A 21712-nucleotide genomic window follows, 5' to 3' on the forward strand; every position below is an offset into this window, starting at 1 on the left:
TTCCTGGCCTTCAGACATTGTGAGATAATGTACAGTTATGGCTTTAAGCAGCTAAGTTTTGGGGTAATTCTTTACACAGCAATAGGCAATCACCTAGTAAAAATCACCCTAAGAAATGTTGGCTGACTGATGCGGACTACACCACGGAACCTTGTTACCCCCTACTTTCCTACTCCTTCTTCTTCGTTTTTGTTTTTAAAATATATTTTATTGATTTTTTACAGAGAGGAAGGGAGAGGGATAGAGAATTAGAAACATTGATGAGAGAAAAACATTGATCAGCCGCCTCCTGCACACCCCCCACTGGGGATGTGTCCGCAACCAAGGTACATGCCCTTGACCGGAATCGAACCTGGGACCTTTCAGTTTGCAGGCCGATGCTCTATTCACTGAGCCAAACCGATTTCAGCTTCTTCTTCTTCTAAATGTATTTTATTGATTTTTAAAAATATATCGTATTGATTTTTTTACAGAGACGAAGGGAGAGGGATACTGAGTTAGAAACATCAATGAGAGAATCATCAATCAGCTGCCTCCTGCACCCTCCCCCCATGGGGATGTGCCCGCAACCAAGGCACATGCCCTTGACCGGAATCGAACCTGGGACCCTTCAGTCCGCAGGCCGACGCTCTATCCACTGAGCCACACCTGCTAGGGCCCCCTTACCTTCTTTCCAGAGACCTGGACCACCATCAGCATCTCTCTGAATGGAGACGGCCTGTTAGCGGGGAGCACCCCGCAGGGAGCACGGGGCCTGAGGCAGGGCGTGCACCCCAACGACGAACCCTCTTCCGGTGCCAAGCAAGGAGACGGAGTTCATGCCAGCACGAGGAGCCATTTATTTATTGTTCGGGGGTCGGGCCCGCACGTTTCGGGGGAGTGCCCCCGCTGCTGCCTCCTCCCATCGTGCCCGTGGACCCCTCAAGTGGCAGGCTGCTGAGCTGGTCGTGGAGGGAGCACATCTTCAGGTGCAGATAGTCCAGGGAGGCCACCTTCTCCCTGCGGGGGGGGGAGGGGGGGCGGGCGGGCGGTGGGTGCTGGCGCCCAGGCACAGGGGCGGGGGGCAGGGGAGAGCAGGCCCGACCCCCAAGGCCTCACCCTCCTCCCACGCCCTCAGCCTGCTCCTCACTCCGGCTTCATCTTGTCCGTCAGCAGCAGGTTCTTGGCCCGCAAGGCTTCGTCTTGGGCCAGGCGGAGGGTGGAGCTCAGGGCCTCTGCCCGGACGTGCTTGGCCAGGGCCTGGCGCTCCAGCTCCTGGGGAGAGGGGTGTGGGCGCCGCTGGGCTTGCCTGACCGGGCTGGGGGTGGAGGGAGCTGGGTCGCGGAGGGCAAGGGGCAGGGGCCCGCGGGGCCCGCCTTCCTCCCTCCGGGGGTCCCCGCGCGCCTCCGGCGGACCCCGGCGTCCCACAGTGCACTGCCTGCCGCATCCCGCTGTGTGCCGAGCCTGGCTCCGTCCCCCTGCCTGTCCCCCAGGGCCCGGCCTTCTGGGCCCCAGCAGGCACTGCATCAGCACCCGTCTGACTCCCCCCAAATGTCCAGAGCGTCATGCCTTGGGCATGGGTTTGGCCCACAGCATCCCGTCACGTGGTGACCTACATCTCATGAATCAGACCTCCCACGTCCTTAGCTACAGACCAGCATCTCTGTCCCATGAGCGGTCCTTCTGCTCTGGTGACCTAGGTCCCCGAATGCACCGGGCCCCTGGTCCTAGGGCGTCCTGGTCCCATAGTTCTGCCACATCAACGCCCTGCGCTGCCTCACTCGTCTGTCTCACCCGCTACGATGCATGTCATTAGGCCACAGCCCATAAGACATCAGCTCTCTTGCCCTGCTGGTGTTGCTCAGTGGTCCCGGGTTCGATTCCTGGTCAAGGGCACATGCCCGGGTTATGGCCTCCAACCCCAAGATGGAGGCAGCCAATGCATGATGACCCTCTCTCATCATGGATGTTTCTCTTTCTCTTTCTCTCTATCTATATATCAATAAAAAACATTAAAAACAAACAAACAAACAAAAAAACGCTGAAACCGGTTTTGCTCGCTGGCCTGTGGACTCAAGGGTCCCAGGTTCGATTCCGGACAAGGGCATGTACCTTGGTTGCAGGCACATCCCCAGTAGGGGGTGTGCAAGAGGCAGCTGATCGATGATTCTCTCTCATTGATGTTTCTAACTCTCTATCCCTCTCTCTTCCTCTGTAAAAAAGCAATTATATATATATATATATATATATATATATATATATATATATATATATATATGAAACATCAGCTCTCTGTGTGGAACGTTCCAGTAGCTGTTGAGCTTGGAGTTTGTGGTGCAAAGGTCCAGGAGGAGCTGAGGTCCCGCTTCCCAAAATGCACTAGTTACTGTGGCTTCCATCCCCCGGGTCCTCTGTCTGACCTCAGGGAGCCCGTATCATATGTGGCCTCCCGCCCTAGCCGGCTTGGCTCAGTGGATAGAGCATCGGCCTGCGGACGGAAAGGTCCCGGGTTCAATTCCGGCCAAGGGCACATGCCTGGGTTGCGGGCTCAATCCCCAGTGGGGGGTGTGCAGGAGGCAGCCCATCAGTGACCCTCTCTCATCATGGATGTTTCCATCTATCTCTCTCCTCTCTTCCTCTCTGAAATATATATATATATTTAAAAAGTCATGTCTGCCTTCTAGGAAGCTGTAGCTGCGTCTGCCTCCTGAAGCCCACAGTTTCCCATCATGCTCTGGGAAACATCCCTCGCCAAGATTTCCATAATAATTGACCAGTGGACCCTGTGCTGGCTTCTAAAATGCCCACCCATTGACATTCTCTTTAAAATGTCCCTAAATTCAGCCTTCTAACCTGCCTGCCCCTCCCCTGGCCCTAATCATTGGAGCCCAGTGTCCCCCCTGCACCTGCTGCCCACAGCTCAGCCCCCCCACCAGCCGCCCCCAGCCGCCCCTCTGCCCCGGGCTCCCGCCCCCCCTCTGGCAGAAGCGTGGGGCATGGTGGCCCGGGCCCTGGTACCAGAATCTTCTTGTGCAGCCGCTGGCAGCTGGGGCACGCGGGGGCCAGGCCCCGCTGCTTCACCTCGTCCACGAGCGGGGTCAGGGCGCGCTCCAGCAGCTGCTGCAGGGACTCCGTGGACAGCTGCTGCCCCTGGCTGGGGGGGCGGGGGAGTCGGCGGGTGAGAGAGGCCTGGTGCTCACTCCATCCCCAATCCCCAGGAGGCCTACCGCCCACGGGGCACCCCGCAACCCCCCCACCACGCCCGGGGAGTCCCACTCCCGAAGGGCCCGATGGCGCTCAGCTCACCCGAAGCTCCTGTTGCCCACAATGGACTGGTTTAATCTGGTCGCCCGTTGTATTGGAAGTCCCCCCCCTTCCTAACGTGACCCGAACATGGTATCCATCCCTCCGCTCTCTGATAAACCAAGGTCTCCCCTCCCCACAATGCACCGGTAAACCCAGCCTCCCACCGACCACCACGCCCCGATCTTCTTCCCACAATGCACTAGGAGTCTAGGATGCTTGACTATATTGACTTTCTGGCCCTGGGTGGTTTGGCTCAGTGGATAGAGCATGGGCATGCGGACTAAAGGGTCCCAGGTTCTATTCTGGCCAAGGACACATGCTGGGTGGCCGACTCCATCCCCAGTAGGGGGCGTGCAGGAGGCAGCCAATCAATGATTCTCTCTCATCATTGATGTTTCTCTCTCTCTCTCTCTCTCTCTCTCTCTCTCTCTCTCTCTCCCTTCCTCTCTGAAATCAATAATTAATATATATATGACTTTCCCGTGTTCCACAAGATCCTGACTCCACGTGGGAAAAGTGGCTCCCATCATGCCCCAGGGCTGCCTGGGGATGCCCTCCCTCCCGCTCTGGCCATCGCCCACCTCCTTCAGTCCTTCCTCTTTATGGAATGCACCGGAGCCGGGCCTGCGCCCCTTACCTGGCACAGCGGGTGCAGGAGCCTTGGGAGGCCCGGTCCAGGTTCATGGTGAGGTCAGAGCTCCTTCGGGAGCTCTGGAACTGCCGCCCCAGCTCCTCCAGAATGGGTTTCACAGGGCCCAGCCCCTCCAGATCGCTCCTCAGCGAGGCCACCGACACGGCTGAGCGCTCCACCCTGAAGCGGGAGAATAACCCGGGCTTCGAGCAGCAAGTCTAACGCCTCGCCTCTCTCTGCTCTGATGGGCCCCGCCCTCTCTGCTCTGATGGGCCCCGCCCTCTCTGCTCTGATTGGCCCCTCTTTTTATGTTTATTTTTTAATATATTTTGATTTTTCACAGAGAGGAAGAGAGAGATAGAAACATCGATGAGAACGAATCGTCGATCAGCTGCCTCCTGCACACCCCCCACCGGGGATGTGCCCGCAACCAAGGTACATGCCCTTGAGCGGAATCGAACCCGGGACCTTTCAGTCCGCAGGCCGATGCTCTATCCACTGAGCCAAACCGGTTTCGGCTATGTTTATTTTTTAAAAATTTTAATTTTACTTTGTTAATCCTCACCTGAGGATATTTTTTCCATTGTTTTTTAGACAGAGTAGAAGGGAAGTAGGGAGTGGAGGAGAGGGAGAGAGAGAGAAAGAGAAAGAGAGATTAACATTGCCTTCCGCATGCACCCCCAGGAGGCCAGGGATCAAACCTGCAACCCAGGGATACGCCCTTGACAGGGAATCCGACCTGAGACCATTCAGTGCTCAGGCTGGGGCTCTAACCATTGGCCCACTGGCCCAGGCCGAGATACCCCTCCTTGTTCTCCAATTGGCCTGCTTAGCTCCGCCCTCTGTCCTTTTAAGGCGAGGAAACCTTCTCTAATTGGCTCCGCCCCTCAGGCCTTATTAGGCATGTCCAGCCCCTTCCTACTCTCTGATAGGAGCTTCTTCGTGTCAGTCTATGGTCAGGGCCCTCTTGGTCCCAGCTGATTGGCCTCCGCTCTCCCCGCGGCCCCGCCCCGCGGCCCCGCCCCGCGCCCGGCCTCACATGGTGCACAGCTCGTCGGTGCGGCCGCGCAGCTCCTGCAGGCCCCGCGCCGTCTGCGCCTGCTCGCGCTGCGCGCGCTCCCACTGGCCCAGGAAGCCGTCCAGCCGGCCGCCCAGGCCCCCCAGCAGCCGCAGCGCCTCCTGCACCGCCCCCTCCTCCTGGTGCCACCGCGCCGTCAGCGAGGACACCTCCCTCCTGCGGGGCAAGGTGAGGAGCCGGTCAGGCGGGCGTGGGCTCGGCCCCCATCGTCCCCGCCGCGCCGAGACCACGTCTGTGGCTGCGGGCCCACCCGGTCCCCACGTTCTCTCCACCTGTTTCTTGGAATCCAACCCCCGTCGTCTAAAACGCTGCCTCTGTGCTCACCCGGGCACCCTGGCCCTCCGCTCATCCTGCCCTCCAGCCCCACACCAGCCCCTCCAGCCCCGCACCGGCCCCTCCAGCCCCGCACCGGCCCCTCCAGCCCCGCCTCCTCAGGGCACAGTCCCCAACCCTGTCCCCTTGACCCCTGAACCTGGAGCCTCCAACGTCCTGCCTCCCCCTCCACGCACACACACACACACACACACACACACACACACATCACACACCTGCCCTCCTCACATACACACACACACACACACACACACATCACACACCTGCCCTCCTCACATACACACACACACCTGCCCTCCACACACACACACACACACACACACACACACACACACGCCCTGCCCTCCTCCACTTAACCAGCCACGGACCGCCCCCTCCCGCCAGCCTGTGCTCAAAACTAAGTACTCCCAAGCCCTGCCCTTCTAGGCCACCACCTCCTGAAACTCTCCCTCCCGGTTCTTCAGGGCTCCCCCCACACAGGCCCTGCCCCCCAAGGTGTTCCAGCTTCTCCCTCCACCCCCACCCCCGACCCACCCACCTCAGGTCCTCCAGGCCGGCGGACACCTTCTGCACCTCCTGCTCACTCAGGACGAGGCCCTCCCCGGCCCGGGCCCCCCAGCAGCAGCGCGGCCGCGGGGGCTCGTCGGGGCTCCCGGGGCCCCCGGAGCAGCCCTGCCCCCCGGAGCAGCCCTGCCCCCCGGAGCAGCCCTGCCCCCCGGAGCAGCCCTGGCCTCCGGAGCAGCCCTGCCCCCCGGAGCAGCCCTGGCGGGACAGGCCGGCCTCCAGCTTCTGCTCCAGCTCCTGCAGCTGGGCCTCCTGCCGCCGCGGGGTCTCGTCCTGCAGCTGCTGCTGGAGGTAGCGGAGCTTCTCCTGACGCGAGGGGAGGGGCAGGGTTAGGGCCTGGAGCCCGTGGCCCCCCACGTCCCCCTTCCCCCACCTCCACCCCAGACCCACCCAGTGAGTCCCGAGATTGGAAAGCACATGGATGTGGGGGCAGGATATTGGGACAGGCCGAAACCGGTTTGGCTCAGTGGTAGAGCATCGGTCTGCGGACTGAAAGGTCCTGGGTTCGATTCCGGTCAGGGGCATGTACGTTGGTTGCGGGCACATCCCCAGTAGGGGGTGTGCAGGAGGCAGCTGGTCGGTGTTTCTCTCTCATCGACGTTTCTAGCTCTCTATCTCTCTCCCTTCCTCTCTGTAAAAATCAATAAAATATATTTTTTTAAAAAAAAAAAAGGATATTGGGATGGGAAGTCCAGCTGGGAGTCTAACTGGACTCCCTCTTGCCGTTCCTTTGGGACTTTTCTCCCATCGGAAGCTGCTGCCTCCCTGTCTCCAGGCAGCCCCGCCCCCCAAGCTCTCCACCCCCCACCCCGTCCTCCAAGGCCTCCTCCTCCGGCTGAGGAAGAACAATGGAAACTTTTCTAGCGTTTCTCCGGGAGGTGTGTGCCTCGGACATTCCCGCCCCAAGTCAGCACAAGACTCTCCGGGACCTGCCTGTGCACTGTGCACAGACGTGTGACCGTGGACCTGCCTGTTCACTGTGCACAGACCTGTGACCGTGGACCTGCCTGTGCACTGTGCACAGACGTGTGACCGTGGACCTGCCTGTGCACTGTGCACAGAGGTGTGACCGTGGACCTGCCTGTGCACTGTGCACAGAGGTGTGACCGTGGACCTGCCTGTGCACTGTGCACAGAGGTGTGACCGTGGACCTGCCTGTGCACTGTGCACAGAGGTGTGACCGTGGACCTGCCTGTTCACTGTGCACAGACACGTGTGACCGTGGACCTGCCTGTTCACTGTGCACAGAGACGTGTGACCGTGGACCTGCCTGTTCACTGTGCACAGAGACGTGTGACCGTGGACCTGCCTGTTCACTGTGCACAGAGACGTGTGACCGTGGACCTGCCTGTTCATCGTGCACAGACGTGTGACCGTGGACCTGCCTGTTCATCGTGCACAGACGTGTGACCGTGGACCTGCCTGTGCACTGTGCACAGACGTGTGACCGTGGACCTGCCTGTGCACTGTGCACAGACGTGTGACCGTGGACCTGCCTGTGCACTGTGCACAGAGACGTGTGACCGTGGACCTGCCTGTTCATCGTGCACAGACGTGTGACCGTGGACCTGCCTGTTCACTGTGCACAGACGTGTGACCGTGGACCTGCCTGTTCACTGTGCACAGACGTGTGACCGTGGACCTGCCTGTTCACTGTGCACAGACGTGTGACCGTGGACCTGCCTGTTCACTGTGCACAGACGTGTGACCGTGGACCTGCCTGTTCACCATGCACAGACGTGTGACTGGGGACAGGAAGGGGCGCCCGAGGTGGTGGCGGGGTGGGCGAGTCCCGCCTGAAGTCTGACCGAGCTCCCTGCCCCCAGTCCCCCCCCCCCCCCCTACCTCCAGCAGCGCAGAGTTCTGCTTCAGGACGTTGGTTTTAATTTCAGCATCTTCCACCGACCGCGTCACCTTCCGGCAGTTCTCCTGGGGCGGGACACCAGGCAGGGCCCTGCCTTCCCAGTCCGGTTCTGCCTCCCGGCCCTTCCCCTCCATCTCCTCACAGGCTTCCCCGCAGACAGCAAGGCCCACGTCCCCCCTCACCCCCCAGCCCGTGCCTGCCCTCTGCCTGCTGTTCTAGCCAGGGGTCTTCAAACTACGGCCCGCGGGCCACATGCGGCCCGCAGAGGAGTCTGATCCGGCTCGCCAGGTTTTTTGGGCAGTGAGCGCAGCCGAGGTGTTACAGTAGGAATTAGTAGTTCATATAGTCCGGCCCTCCAGCTCTCTGAGGGACCGCGATCTGGCCCCCACTTTAAAAAGTTTGAGGACCCCTGTAGGCCTTCGGACAGCGGTCGGCAGACTCATTAGTCCACAGAGCCAAACACCCACAGCACAGCGATTGGAATCTCTGGAGAGCCGAAAACCGACTTCTGTGCATGGGCCACGAGGTTTCCATCGCCCTGTGCGTGGTGTTTTGTGGAAGAGCCGCACGCGAGGGGCCAGAGAGCCGCCTGTGGCTCGCGAGCCGCGGTTTGCCGACCACGGCCTTAGGCGCCTGGCTGGCTCCCTGGGACGAAGGGATGACTTTCTCCTGCAGCCTGTCCTGCGCTGCTTTCCACTGCCCCCCCCCCCCGTCAGGTCCCCCCACTCCATGCCCCCCACCCTCCTCCTCCGTCCACTCCCTCCTCCCCCCGCCCCTGCTCCCCAGCAGCTCACCTTGAGTTGGCTGCAGTACCCCTCCAGCTCTTCTGCCTCTTGCCGCCTTCGCTCTAGATTCTCACTCAGCACAGAGCACTCGCTCTGGAGCACGGGAGGGAGGGGTTAGCGGAGGGGTTAGCTAAGGGGACACCCCGCCGTGCGCCCCATGGTGGGGCGAGGTGGCTAGGCCTGGGCAGATCGCTCTCCTTGCTGAGCCTCTGCCCAGGAAGCTGGGCTGTGGGTTCGAGGAGCTGGGGGAGGGGCCTAGGAGAGCCCCGTGGCCCTGGAGGAAGGAAGAGGGGGTGCTGTGGGGGGTGGGGGGCGTGCCTCGCACCTGCAGCGTCTGCACGTGCTGATTCACCCGGGTGGTTTTCTCCTTCAAGCTGGTGATGGAGTCCTTGGCGCGAACCAGTCCACTGTTGACCCCGCTCTGGGGAGGAAGGAGAGACGACAGGTGGGTGGGAGCAAAACCCCAGCAAGAACGAGTCCAGCCAAAACCGGTGTGGCCCCGTGGATAGAGCCTCGGCCTGCGGACTGAAAAGTCCCGGGTTCGATTCCCGTCAAGGGCATGTACCTTGGTTGCGGGCACATCCCCAGTGGGGGGTGTGCAGGAGGCAGCTGGTCGATGTTTCTCTCTCATCGATGTTTCTAACTCTCTATCCCTCTCCCTTCCTCTCTGTAAAATGTATTTAAAAACACACACACACACACACACAAAAAAAATAATCCACACGCTCTGACTTTCTCTCCAGGCTCTGGAGAATTCTAAAAGTAACCCACGTTCTGCCGAAACCGGTTTGGCTCAATGGATAGAGCGTCGGCTTGGGGACTGAAGGGTCCTGGGTTCGATTCCGGTCAAGGGCATGTACCTTGGTTGCGGGCACATCCCCAGTAGGGGGTGTGCAAGAGGCAGCTGATCGATGACTCTCTCTCATCGATGTTTCTAACTCTCTATCTCTCTCCCTTCCTCTCTGTAAAAAATCAATAAAATATATTTTTAAAAAATAAATAAATAAAAGTAACCCACGTTCTAGACACAAGCACTCACTGCTTGCAAGCCGAGCTCTTACACACATTTTCTCTTTTATTCCTCACGGCCACACCTGCTGACATTGTTTGGCCCCTTCTGCAAAGGGGGCTCAGAGAGGGGTGTCCCCTGTCACCCAGGCTCACAGCACAGGAGGGGGCTGAGTTCTGGTTTAAAATCGGACCAGGCCACCTCGTGTGTGTGTACCCGGGTGGACAGGATCCGCCCCAGGTGGCCTCGATCACTGCTCTCTTTTATCGCCATAGAATGCTTTGTGGTTCCTGCCAAACGGGCTCAGGAGGGGTCCACTCTGAGCCCCTCCACATTCTCAGAAGTCAGCCTGGCACTGTGGTCGGCAATCTGCGGCTCGCAAGCCACATGCGGCTCTTTGGCCCCTTGAGTGTGGCTCTTCCACAAAATACCAAGGCCTGGGCGAGTCTATTTTGAAGGTGTGGCATTAGAAGAAGTTTAAATTTTAAAAAATTTGACTCTCAAATTTCAGCCGAAACCGGTTTGGCTCAGTGGATAGAGCGTCAGCCTGCGGACTGGAAGGTCTCAGGTTCGATTCCGGTCAAGGGCATGTACCTTGATTCCAGGCATATCTCCAGTAGGGGGTGTGCAGGAGGCAGCTGATCAATGATTCTGTCTAATCAATGTTTCTAACTCTCTATCACTCTCTTCCTCTCTGTGAAAAATCAATAAAATATATTATAAAAAAAAAAAGAAATTTCAATCGTACTGTTGATACTTGGCTCTGTGGACTCATGAGTTTGCCCACCACTGGCCTAGCACATGACTTCCCTGCCAAAGACTACATTTCCCAGGCTCCCTTGTAGCCAGGCATGGTCATGTGACTACGTTCCGCTGGAGGAATGTGAGTGGGAATAAAGAAGATAACATCTGAGTCATGCATTTAATACGGGAAAGAAAAGAGAACGGCCCCATTTTTTTCTTCCTGTTGGCGGGAATGCAACGTTGGTGGCTAAAGCTATTTTGGGACATGAGATAGAAGACAGAACAAGACAGAGAAAGCCTGAATTCCAGCTCTGTGGAGCTTCCGTCCTAGATTCCAGCCACCTCTGAAGACTAGCACATAGAGATGACATTTTCCATCTTGGCTAAGCTATGCTGTTTTGTGTCTTTTTTTAATTTTTTTAATATATTTTATTGATTTTTTACAGAGAGGAAGGGAGAGGGATAGAGAGCCAGAAACATCGATGAGAGAGAAGTATCAACCAGCCGCCTCCTGCACACCGCCCACCGGGGATGTGCCCGCAACCAATGTACATGCCCTTGACCGAATCGAACCTGGGACCTTTAGTCCGCAGACCGACGCTCTATCCACTGAGCCACACCGGTTTCAGCTTTTTTTTTTTTTTTTTAATCCTTACCCGAGGATATTTTTCCCATTGATATTTAGAGAGAATGGAAGGGAGGGAAGAGGGGGAAAGAGAGAGAGTGAAACATCAACTTGAGAGAGACACATCGATTGGTTCTCTCTCACATGAGCATCGATAAAGTCTGTGGATCGTGCCTTTGACCAGGGATAGAACTCGTGACCTTTCAGCCCACAGGTAGACGCTCTATCCACTGAGCCACACCGGCCAGAGCTGTTTGTGTCTATGTTTCAGCAGCCAGACTTGTGACTTAGCAGCTGAGCCATCAGAACACAGGAGCCTGTAATCTGAAGAGCAGGCCCGCTGTGTTTGTAGAGATTCTCATGTGGGAAATAAACAGGCCATCTTGGTTTCTTTCACAGTCGCTGAACTGGTGCACAAGGAGAAAAGAGAGCACACGTTTCCTGCATTGTGAGATGGGGACAATATCCCATTTCCTGCAGGACTGCTGTGGAGGACAAGTGTGATAAATACTGTTTTAAGGAGACAGCAAAGTGGAGTCAACCCCCCAAAATTCCATCCCTTGATAAAATCAATTAAAAAAAAAAAAACTGGCAGCCAAAACCGGCTTGGCTCAGTGGATAGAGCGTTGGCCTGCAGACTGAAAGGTCCCAGGTTCAATTCCGGTCAAGTGCATGTAACTTGGTTGTGGGCACATCCCTAGTAGGGGGTGTGCAGGAGGCAGCTGATCAATGTTTCTGACTCTGTCCCTCTCTCTTCCTCTCTGTAAAAAATCAATAAAATAAAAATAAAAAAATAAAAATAAAAAACTGGCAAAAACTGGTTAGAGTTGAGTCACTGAGAAGATATAACAATTATAAATATACTAGAGGCCCAGTGCACAAAATTTGTGCACTTGGGTGAGTGCACTCTCTCACAGTCCAAGAGCCCTCAGGGGTGTCCGACTGCTGGCTTAGGCCTGCTTCCGTGGGGAGCAGGTAGTCGTACATCCTGTGGAGGCAGGAGAGGCTCCTGCCACTGCCACTGTGCTCGCCATCTGTGACCCCCCCAATGCACGATGGGGGCCGGGGAGGGACATGGGAGGTTGGCCAGCCAGGAAGGAACCACAGGAGGGCTCCAGGGCGTGTCTGGCCCATCTTACTCAGTCCTGATATGCCAGACCCCCTCAGCAAGCTAACCTACTGGTCGGAGCATCTGCCCCCTGGTGGTCAGTGCATGTCATAGCAAACAGTTGAGCGACCTTACCATATTACGCTTTGATTGGTAGAATGGCCAACTGGACGACTGGACACTTTGCATATGAGACTCTTATTATATAGAATATGCACCTAACAAAACTTCAAAACACATGACAGAATTGGAGGGAGAAACTGACAATTCAACATCAATGGTTGATTTCAGTACCTCATATGAGAAAACTAGACAGATCAGCAAAGAGAGAGAAAATTTGAGCAGCACTATAAATCAACCAGCCCTCACAGACATGTATAAAACATGCCACATAACAATAACAATGGCAGAATGCACATTCTCAAGTGCACATGAAAAGTTTCCCCAAAATTCTCAATAAGTTGAGAAGGATTGAGATCATACAAAGTACTTTTTTTTTTTTTTTTTTTTTACCTTGATGACATCAGGAGAGTGAACTTAGAAATCAATTGCAGAGCCCTACCTGGTTTGGTTCAGTGGATAGAGCATCAACCTGGGGACTGAACGGTCCCGGGTTCAATTCCAGTCAAGGGCACTTGCCTGGGTTGCGGGCATATCCCCGGTAGGGGGTGTGCAAGAGGCAGCTGTTCGATGCTTCTCTCTCATCGACATTTCTAGCTCTCTATCTCTCTCCCTTCCTCTCTGTAAAAAATCAATAAAAAATAAATAAATATATAAATATAAATATAAATATATATATATATATATATATATATATATATATATATATATATATATATGAAAAGGCTCTAAAAAAAAAAAAAAAGAAGAAAGCACTCAGAATTAGTAATGTAAACTTCCACCGAAACCGGTTTGGCTCAGTAGATAGAGCATCGGCCTGCGGACTGAAGGGTCCGGGGTTCGATTCCGGTCAAGGGCATGTACCTTGGTTATAGGCACATCCCCGGTAGGGGACGTGCAAGAGGCAGCTGATTGATGACTCTCTCTTATTGATGTTTCTAACTATCTCTCTCTCTGTAAAAAAATCAATAAAATATATTTATTAAAAAAATAATAATGTAAACTTTCACTTTAACAAACTAGAAAAAGAACAGTATTCTAAACTGAGAGCTAGCAGAAGAAAGGGATTAGTAAAGATACAGTGGTTAAAAAAAAAAAATTAGAGAGTAGAAAAACAGTATGTAAAATCCACAAATGAGAAGGTTTTTGTGTGTGTGTGTGTGTGTGTGTGTGTGTATGTGTGTTTGTTCTGTTTTGTTTTAAAGATCAACATATTGCTGAAACCGGTTTGGCTCAATGGATAGAGCATCGGCTTGGGGACTGAAAGGTCCTGGGTTCGATTCCGGTCAAGGGCATGTACCTGGGTTGCCGGCATATCCCAGTAGGGGGTGTGCAAGAGGCAGCCAATCGAAGACTCTCTCTCATAGACGTTTCTAACTCTGTATCTCTCTCCCTTCCTCTCTGTACAAAATCAATAAAATATATTTAAAAAAAAAAAAAAAAAAAAAAAAAAGATCAACATGTTGGCAAATCTTTAGCCAGGCTGATTATGAAAAAGAGAAGAAAAAATTACTAAAATCAGGAAGGAAAGGGGACAGTAAAATGGGTCTTATGGAAGGAAAAAGGATTATTTGACCAATTTTATGCCATTAAATCTGATAATATAGATGAAATGGAGAAATTCCTAGGAAAATGCCAACAACTAAAACTGACTCAAGAGGAACTGGACATCTGAACAGACCCATAACAAGTAAAGAGATGGAGTCAAGAATCAAACTTCCAGCAAAGGAAAGCCAGTACCAGATGGCTTCAATGATGAATTATGCCAACGATTAAAAAAAAAAAACTGCCACCAATCCATCCCAAACAGTTTCTAATTGTTCCTGCGCTCTATTCACTGGTGCCCAAACCAAAGACACTCCTCCGTTCCAGAGAAGGAACCTGAGGCAGAGGCGGCCGCTCCCCTCACCCCCGCGGGCTGGCGGCCCTCAGCCTTCATCCCGGCTGCTGCCCAGGCTTTCCGAGGCCGCAGGACCCGCCGGGGCTGTGACTCAGAACCAGCTCTGGCCCAGGCGGAGGCTGCCAGTGCTCCTGAGCCGCTCACAGGGAGGACGGCGTCAGGGCTGGGGGAGGGGATGGCTCCCGCCTGCCCATCCCACTGGACAGCCAGCCCCGCTCCCATCTCCCCGCCGGTCCTCCTCCTCTGGCCTCCCTGCCTCCTCTGGCCTCCCTGCCTCCAGGCTCTCTGCCTTTCAGAGGCCCCCGCCCAGCCCCAGGGGAGTCTTTCGGGAAAGAAAGGACTTTTGATGGTTGATCAGAAACCAGCTTCCAAAAATATGTACACAGATAATAATTTAATAAATAAAAAAATAGAAAAAAAAAGAAACCAGCTTCCAATCCTGACCTGGTTTCTGATCAACTCTCTGAACCTGCAGAGCTCACTCCCCTTCTCTAGGCCTGTTTGTTTTTGTTTTTGTTTTTGTTTTTAACGTTTTATTGATTTTTTTACAGGGAGGCAGGGAGAGGGATAGAGTTAGAAACATTGAGAAACATCAATCAGCTGCCTCCTGCACACCCCCTACTGGGGATGTGCCCACAACAAAGGTACATGCCCTTGACCGGAATCGAACCTGGGACCCTTGAGTTTGCAGGCCGAAGCTCTATCCATTGAGCCAACCGGTTAGGGCATCTAGACCCATGTATGTATGTATATATATATATATATATATATATATATATATATATATATACACACACACACATACACACATACACACACACATATACACGTGTGTGTATATTCACACACACACACACACACACATATATATATATATATATATATATACACACACATATATATATTTATTGATTGATTTGAGAGAGGAAGGGAGAGGGAGAGAGAGAAACATCGATGATGAGAGAGAATCACTGATGGGCTGCCTCCTGTATGCCCCACACCAGGGATGGAGCCTGCAACCTGGGCATGTGCCCTGATGGGCAATGGAATGGTGACCTCCTGGTTCATACGCTCAACCACTGAGCCATGCCAGCCAGGCTAGACCTGTTATTTATTATTATTTTTTAAAAATATATAAATATCTTATTGATTTTTTTACAGAGAGGAAGGGAGAGGGATAGAGAGTTAGAAACATGGATGAGAGAGAAACATCTTTGGGGATGTGCCCGCACCCAAGGTACATGCCCTTGACCAGAATCGAACCCGGGACCCTTGAGTCCGCAGGCCGACGCTCTATCCACTGAGCCACACCGGTTTCCGCTTGTGTTTTGTTGTTTCTGGAAAGCCTTCCTTGGCCACAGGCTCCCTTTCTGGGGCTCGCACAGAGACCTCACCCCCCCACCCCCATCAGTGCAGGTGCTCCTCCCCTCCCACCCCTGACTCCTAGGCCTGGCTCCACTGCGAGCGGCGGCCTCACCTTTGCCCTTTAACCTTTTGGTGCCCCAGTAAGTTCACGTGGGAAACGGGGGCAGATAAAAAGAACGACAGTGACAGCCGACACTCGGGCTGTGCCGACAGCTGGCTGCTGGGCCCACGTTTTACGTGAATGGACGGCACACCGTTGTCATGGCAACCGCAGAGGGTGGGCGCGGTTCCATCCAGAATTCTGTCATGGCTGTTGCTGTGTTTCTGCTCCTAGACTCGTGTCTGGCACCCTGTAGGGGTGGAGGGCTATTTCTCGTGGGAACAAATGCCTCTCCGTTTCGCCGAAACCGGTTTGGCTCAGTGGATAGAGCGTCGGCCTGCGGACTGAGGGGTCCCGGGTTCGATTCCGCTCAAGGGCGTGTACCTTGGTTGCGGGCTCATCCCTGGTGTGTGGGGTGTGTAGGAGGCAGCTGGTCGATGTCTCTCTCTCATCGGTGTTTCTAGCTCTCTATCTTTCTCCCCTCCCTACCTCTCTGTGAAAAATCAATAAAATATATATATATTTAAAAATGCCTCTCGTTTCACAGATGGGGAAACTGAGGCTCCTGGAGCGGAAGTGCCCAGTCGCTGCCAGTGACTCTCATGAGCATCGTTATGAGCATAGTTATTCTTTTTTATTTTAAGATTTTTAAAAAATATATATTTTTTTGGCCGAAACCGGTGTGGCTCAGTGGATAGAGCGTCAGCCTGTGAACCGAAAAGTCCCAGGTTCGATTCCGGTCAAGGGCACGTGCCCGCGTTGTGGGCCCGATTCCCAGTGGGGGGGCGTGCAGGAGGCAGCCCATCTATGATTCTCTCTCATCATGGATGATTCTATCTCTCTCTCCCTCTCCCTTCCTCCCAGAAATCAATACAAATATGTATATGAAAAATTGAATTTTAGAGAAAGAGAGAGAAAGAGAGAGAAACATCCACGTGAGAGCAAAACATCCATCGGCTACCTCCCTCCTACACACTCCTTACCAGGGATTGAGCCCACAGCCGGGTGTGCGCCCTGACTGGGAATCAAACCTGCAACCTTTCGGTTCCGGGAGGAGGCACAACAAATGGATGAGAGCCCCCCCCCCCCCAGGCAATCTGGTTATTCTGTGTCACATGGAGCCCTGGTTGGGGCTGGCTGGGGGGGGGGGGAGGGGCGGGAAAAGGACCAGGCTGCAGGCCTATGCTTCTGTGGGGGACTCTCTGCATTCTCACAGATCTTGCTCACCTCCCTGCTTTACCTCCGATTCTTTTTTTTTTTCCTACTTTTAAAAATATATATATTTTATTGATTTTTCTTTTTACAGAGAGGAAGGGTGAGGGATAGAGAGTTAGAAACATCGATGAGAGAGAAACATCCATCAGCTGCCTCCTGCACACCTCCTGCTGGGGATGTGCCCAAAACCAAGATACGGAATATGCCCTTGACCGGAATCGAACCCGGGACCCTTCAGTCCACAGGCTGATGCTCTAGCCACTGAGCCAAACTGGTTTTGGCTACCCGAATTCTTAGGTGAGCCCCTCAGAGAACACCTCCTCTGTCCAAGCCCAGGAGGAACCTTTCCGGATGCACCCATCCTGGGGTGAGGTCCCTTTTCTGGGCTCCCAGCATGGCCTCTACTAAAGGATGTGGTGTCCCCAGTCAGTCTGTCTGTCTGTACCTGGGAGACAGCGTGAGAACTGGGCATTGAATGGGTGCTTTTCCAGGGCAGGGACCTGGCCTGGCCGAAAGACCAACTCCCAGCCCCAGCCAGTGTGGCTCAGTGGATAGAGCATCGGCCTGTGGACTGGAGGGTCCCAGGTTCAATTCTTGTCAAGGGCACATGCCCAGGTTGTGGGCTCCCCAGTCGGGGGTGTGCAGGAGGCAGCTGATCAATAATCGTCTCCCATCCTTGATGTTTCTCTCTCTCTCCCCCCTTCCTCTTTGAAATCAATAAAAATATTATCGCCAGGACTGGTTTGGCTCAATGGATAGAGCGTTGGCTTGGGGACTGAAGGGTCCTGGGTTCGATTCCGGTCAAGGGCATATACCTTGGTTGCGGGCATATCCCCAGTAGTGGGTGTGCAAGAGGCAGCTGATTGATGACTCTCTCTCATCGATGTTTCTAACTCTCTATCTCTCTCCCTTCCTCTCTGTACAAAATCAATAAAATATATTAAAAAAATAAATAAATAAAATAAAAATATTATCAAAGGAAAACGGTGACCAGCACCACCCAGACACCCCTCCGTTCTCAGCATCTGCCTCCCGCCAGGGCTTGGACCGTCCTCGCCCTCACCAGGAGTTCCGTGATATCCGGGTCGTCCGGAGCCCAGGGCGGGGTGGGGGAGGCGGGGGGTGCGGGCAGCGCCAGCGAGCCGCTGTCCTCCGTGGTGGAGTCCGTCAGGGAAGAGTCCGTGGCGTCCACGGCGGCCAGGTTGAGCAGGGACACGTTGGTGCAGGCCGAGGAGCGTTTGAGGTTCAGGCACCAGTGCATGGGCTCGTGGGACATCCGAGGCTCCACCCTGGGCGGGAGAGAGGGGGCGGGCAGGAGGGTCAGGGGGAGCCTCAGCCCGGCCCGGGTGGCTCAGTGGTTGAGCGTCAACCCATGAACCAGGAGGCCACGGTTCCATTCCCGGTCAGGGCACATGTCCAAGTTGTGGGCTCCATCCCCAGTAGGGGGCGTGCAAGAGGCAGCCGATCGATGATTCTCTCTCATCATTGATGTTTCTATCTTCCTCTCTGAAATCAGTTAAGAAATAAAAATAAGCCGAAACCCGTGTGGCTCAGTGGATAGAGCGTCGGCCTGGGGACTGAGAAGTCCCAGGTTCGATGCCGGTCAAGGGCATGTACCTTGGTTGCGAGCACATCTCCAGTGGGGTGTGCTGGAGGCAGCTGATTGATGTTTCTCTCTCATCGATGTTTCTAACTCTCTATTCCTCTCCCTTCCTCACTGTAAAAAAAAAAATCATTAAAATATATTTTAAAAAAATAAAATAAAAATAGAAAGATGTAGCATCCTACCTCCATCTCCATATCCCATATTCTCTGACTCCAACCTCACCGCCTACTTTCTGCTTCCTCCTCCATCCCTCTACCTATTTTCTTTCTTTAAAATATGTTATTTATTTTTTATTGATTTCAGAGAGAAAGGAAAGAGAGAGAGAGAAACATCAATGATGGGAGAGATCCATGGATCAGCTGCCTCCTGCGCGCCCCCTACTGGGGGTCAAGCCCACAACCCAGCCCTGTGCCCTTGGCCAGAACGGAACCTGGGATCTTTCAGTCTGCAGGCCGACGCTCTATCCGCTGAGCCAAACCAGCTAGGGCTAAAAAAATAATATGGCTTTTATTGACTAGAGAGATAAGAAGGGAGAGGAAGAGAGAGATAGAAACACCAATGATGAGAATCATTGATCGGCTGCCTCCTGCACGCCCCCTACTGGGGTTCGAGCCTGCAGCCAGGCCTGTACCCTGACCAGGAATCAAACCATGACCTCCTGGTTCATGGGTCGGCACTCAACCACTGAGCCTCACAGGCCTGGCTTTCTTTCTTTCTTTTTAAATATATTTTTTACAGAGAGGAAGGGAGAGAGATAGAGACTAGAAACGTCCATGAGAGAGAATCATCGACCAGCCGCCTCCTGCACACCTCCTACTGGGGATGTGCCCGCAACCAAGGTACATTCCCTTGACCGGAATCGAACCTGGGACCTTTCAGTCCGCAGACCGACGCTCTACCACTGAGCCAGACCGGTTTCTGCAGGCCTGGCTTTCTTCTTCCTCTAATGCCTTCCCCCTTCCCCTGACTTCTTCCTTGCCTGCCCCTCCCGCCCCCCCTCCCCAGCCCCCACACGGACACGAGTGCTGTGCCGAGGCAGCGCTGGGTGCCTGGACCACAGCCGTCGGGGCCGCAGCCGACCCACCCGTGAAAGGACACGGCCTTCTTCTTCTTGGCGATCCCCTTGGCCGGGCCGGGCCCCCCCCCAGGAGCCTCGGGGACCATCTGGGAGCGGCTCTCCACGCCCGCCGGGGGGTCCCCTGCCTCGTGGATCTCCTTGGACTGCCAGATCGTCTTCACCACCACGCTGGCCATGGCGTGCGGGGCCCTGCTCCCAGGGGCTCCTTCCTCTGAGGCTCTCTACCCCTTCTGGCCGCTGGCCCTCAGGGCTCTGTGTCCCCCAGCCCACCTCACAAAGGGCCCAACCACTGGGCCTCCCGGAGCGGGGGTGCCCCGAGGGGGGGTGCTGGCTCAGCCTGTCCCCCGGGGGCCCAGATTCTACTGTCACCCGGACACGTCCCGCCCCTTCAGAAATTCCATGGAACCCTCATTCCGTCCGGAACTGACCATGGAGGGGCCCCCTGGTTCTGGGGGGGGGCCGATTCCCTCTCCCTGAGGGTCCCCGTGGGCTCACCCAGCCCCCCACATTCCCACTGGATTCTTCCCTGGGCACCCTGGCCGGGCCTGGGCCTGGGAGCCGGTGGGGAGTGAGGATGGAGCCCAGGCCAGGAGGATGGATCCCCGTTCGCTGAGGGACTGGGCCAGGAGACAGGGAGCAGGCAGACACCAGGCGTCGGTAAGCGATACAGAGAGAACCAACGCCGGTGATGGTGGCGTGGGCATTCGGCAAAGCTCTCCGATGTGTGCGCTGGGGATGAGTCTCTGATGGCGCGTGAGTTTTGCCCATTAAGAAAATCCAAACAGCTTCTTTGCCTCCCCAGTAAGGGTTTTTCTGGCCCCTTTGTAAGTTCTTAAAGAGCCCTCGGTGCTGGGGCTCTAAGACCTCAACCAAAGACACGGCTGATTGATATCGGAAAAAGCTCTCTGGCAGAAACCGGTTTGGCTCAGTGGATTGAGCATCGGCCTGCGGACTGAAAGGTCCCAGGTTCAATTCCGGTCAAGGGCATGGACCTTGGTTGCGGGCACATCCCCAGTGGGTGGTGTGCAAGAGGCAGCTGATCGATGATTCTCTCTCATCAATGTTTCTAACTCTCTATCCCTCTCTCTTCCTCTCTGTAAAAAATGAATAAAAAATATTAAAAAAAAAACAACACAAAAAGCCTTAGCAGTGGGCCAGCTGCTGAGCCCCAGAATGGTCTTGTTCAAATCCAGTCCCATAATGTTATGCTGGCACACCCAGTATTAACGGCTCATGGCCACTGATCGACTAAGATGTAGTATAAGTGAAAAACGCCGACTTTCAAAGACAGAAAAATAAGAATGCCAGATACGTTGAAATGGTCACATAAATGTTATTAAAATTTATTTCTCCTTTTTCTTTTTTTTTTTTTTTAAATATATTTTATTGATTTTGTACAGAGAAGGGAGAGAGATAGAGAGTTAGAAACATCGATGAGAGAGAGTCATCGATCAGCTGCCTCTTGCACACCCCCCACCGGGGATATGCCCGTAACCAAGGTACATGCCCTTGACCGGAATCGAACCCAGGACCTTTCGGTCCCCAAGCCGACGCTCTATCCATTGAGCCAAACTGGTTTTGGCTCTCCTTTTTCTTTTTTAATATATTTTATTTGTTTTTGTTTTTTATAGAAGGGAGAGGGAGAGAGTCAGAAACATTGATGAGAAACATTGATCACCTGCCTCCTGCACACCCCCTACCACAACCAATTGAGCGGCCAGGGCTTACTTTAAAAATTTTTTAAAATATATTTTATTTATTAATTTTTTAGAGAGAGGAAGGGAGAGGGATAAAGAGTTAGAAACATTGATGAGAGAGAATCATCAATTAGCTGCCTCCTGCACACACACACCCCCCCCCCCCCGGGGATGTGCCTGCAACCAAGGTACATGCCCTTGACCAGAATTGAACTTGGGACCCTTCAGTCCGCAGGCCAATGCTCTATCCACTGAGCCACACCGGCCAGGGCTCCCCCCTTTTTTTAAACCGTTGCTGGAATACACTGGAAAGTCTCCCTGTGGTTCCCATTGCATTCCCATTAGCAAGCGCTGCTCTCGTCCCGCTGGGGGAAGTCCGCCAGCTCCTGACGGCGCCAGGTCCGCCCCCACACGGTCCCGCCGTCCCAGGTTCCGTCCTCCTCATCGGATCCCCGTTGGACCTTAGAATGCCTTTGCCTTAGGCCCAGTCTTGCAAATTAAATTTGGCTGCTTCATGGGCTCTGCAGGGCGTTGGGAGAGGACCGAGTTTCCCCATCTACCCACACCCAAACCCCCGAGCTCTGGGCAAAGGGTGGAAGAGGTGG

At 54.3% G+C, this 21712-nt stretch overlaps 1 protein-coding gene across 1 annotated transcript; it reads right to left on the bottom strand.

Annotated features, from left to right (window-relative positions):
* Positions 1-507: 507 nt before the first annotated feature.
* On the bottom strand, positions 508-19706 carry TSKS (testis specific serine kinase substrate). Its single transcript, XM_084906288.1, is given in 12 exon segments — positions 508-999; positions 1130-1254; positions 2998-3133; positions 3923-4096; positions 4956-5150; positions 5866-6197; positions 7737-7839; positions 7841-7845; positions 8550-8633; positions 8866-8961; positions 17790-18015; positions 19417-19706. Coding segments are annotated over 12 exon segments (1803 nt in total). The 5' UTR covers positions 19587-19706; the 3' UTR covers positions 508-842.
* Between the last annotated feature and the right edge of the window lie 2006 nt (positions 19707-21712).

Source organism: Pipistrellus hanaki, assembly GCF_964339955.1.
Source record: "Pipistrellus hanaki genome assembly, chromosome: 15".
Lineage (NCBI taxonomy): Eukaryota > Metazoa > Chordata > Mammalia > Chiroptera > Vespertilionidae > Pipistrellus > Pipistrellus hanaki.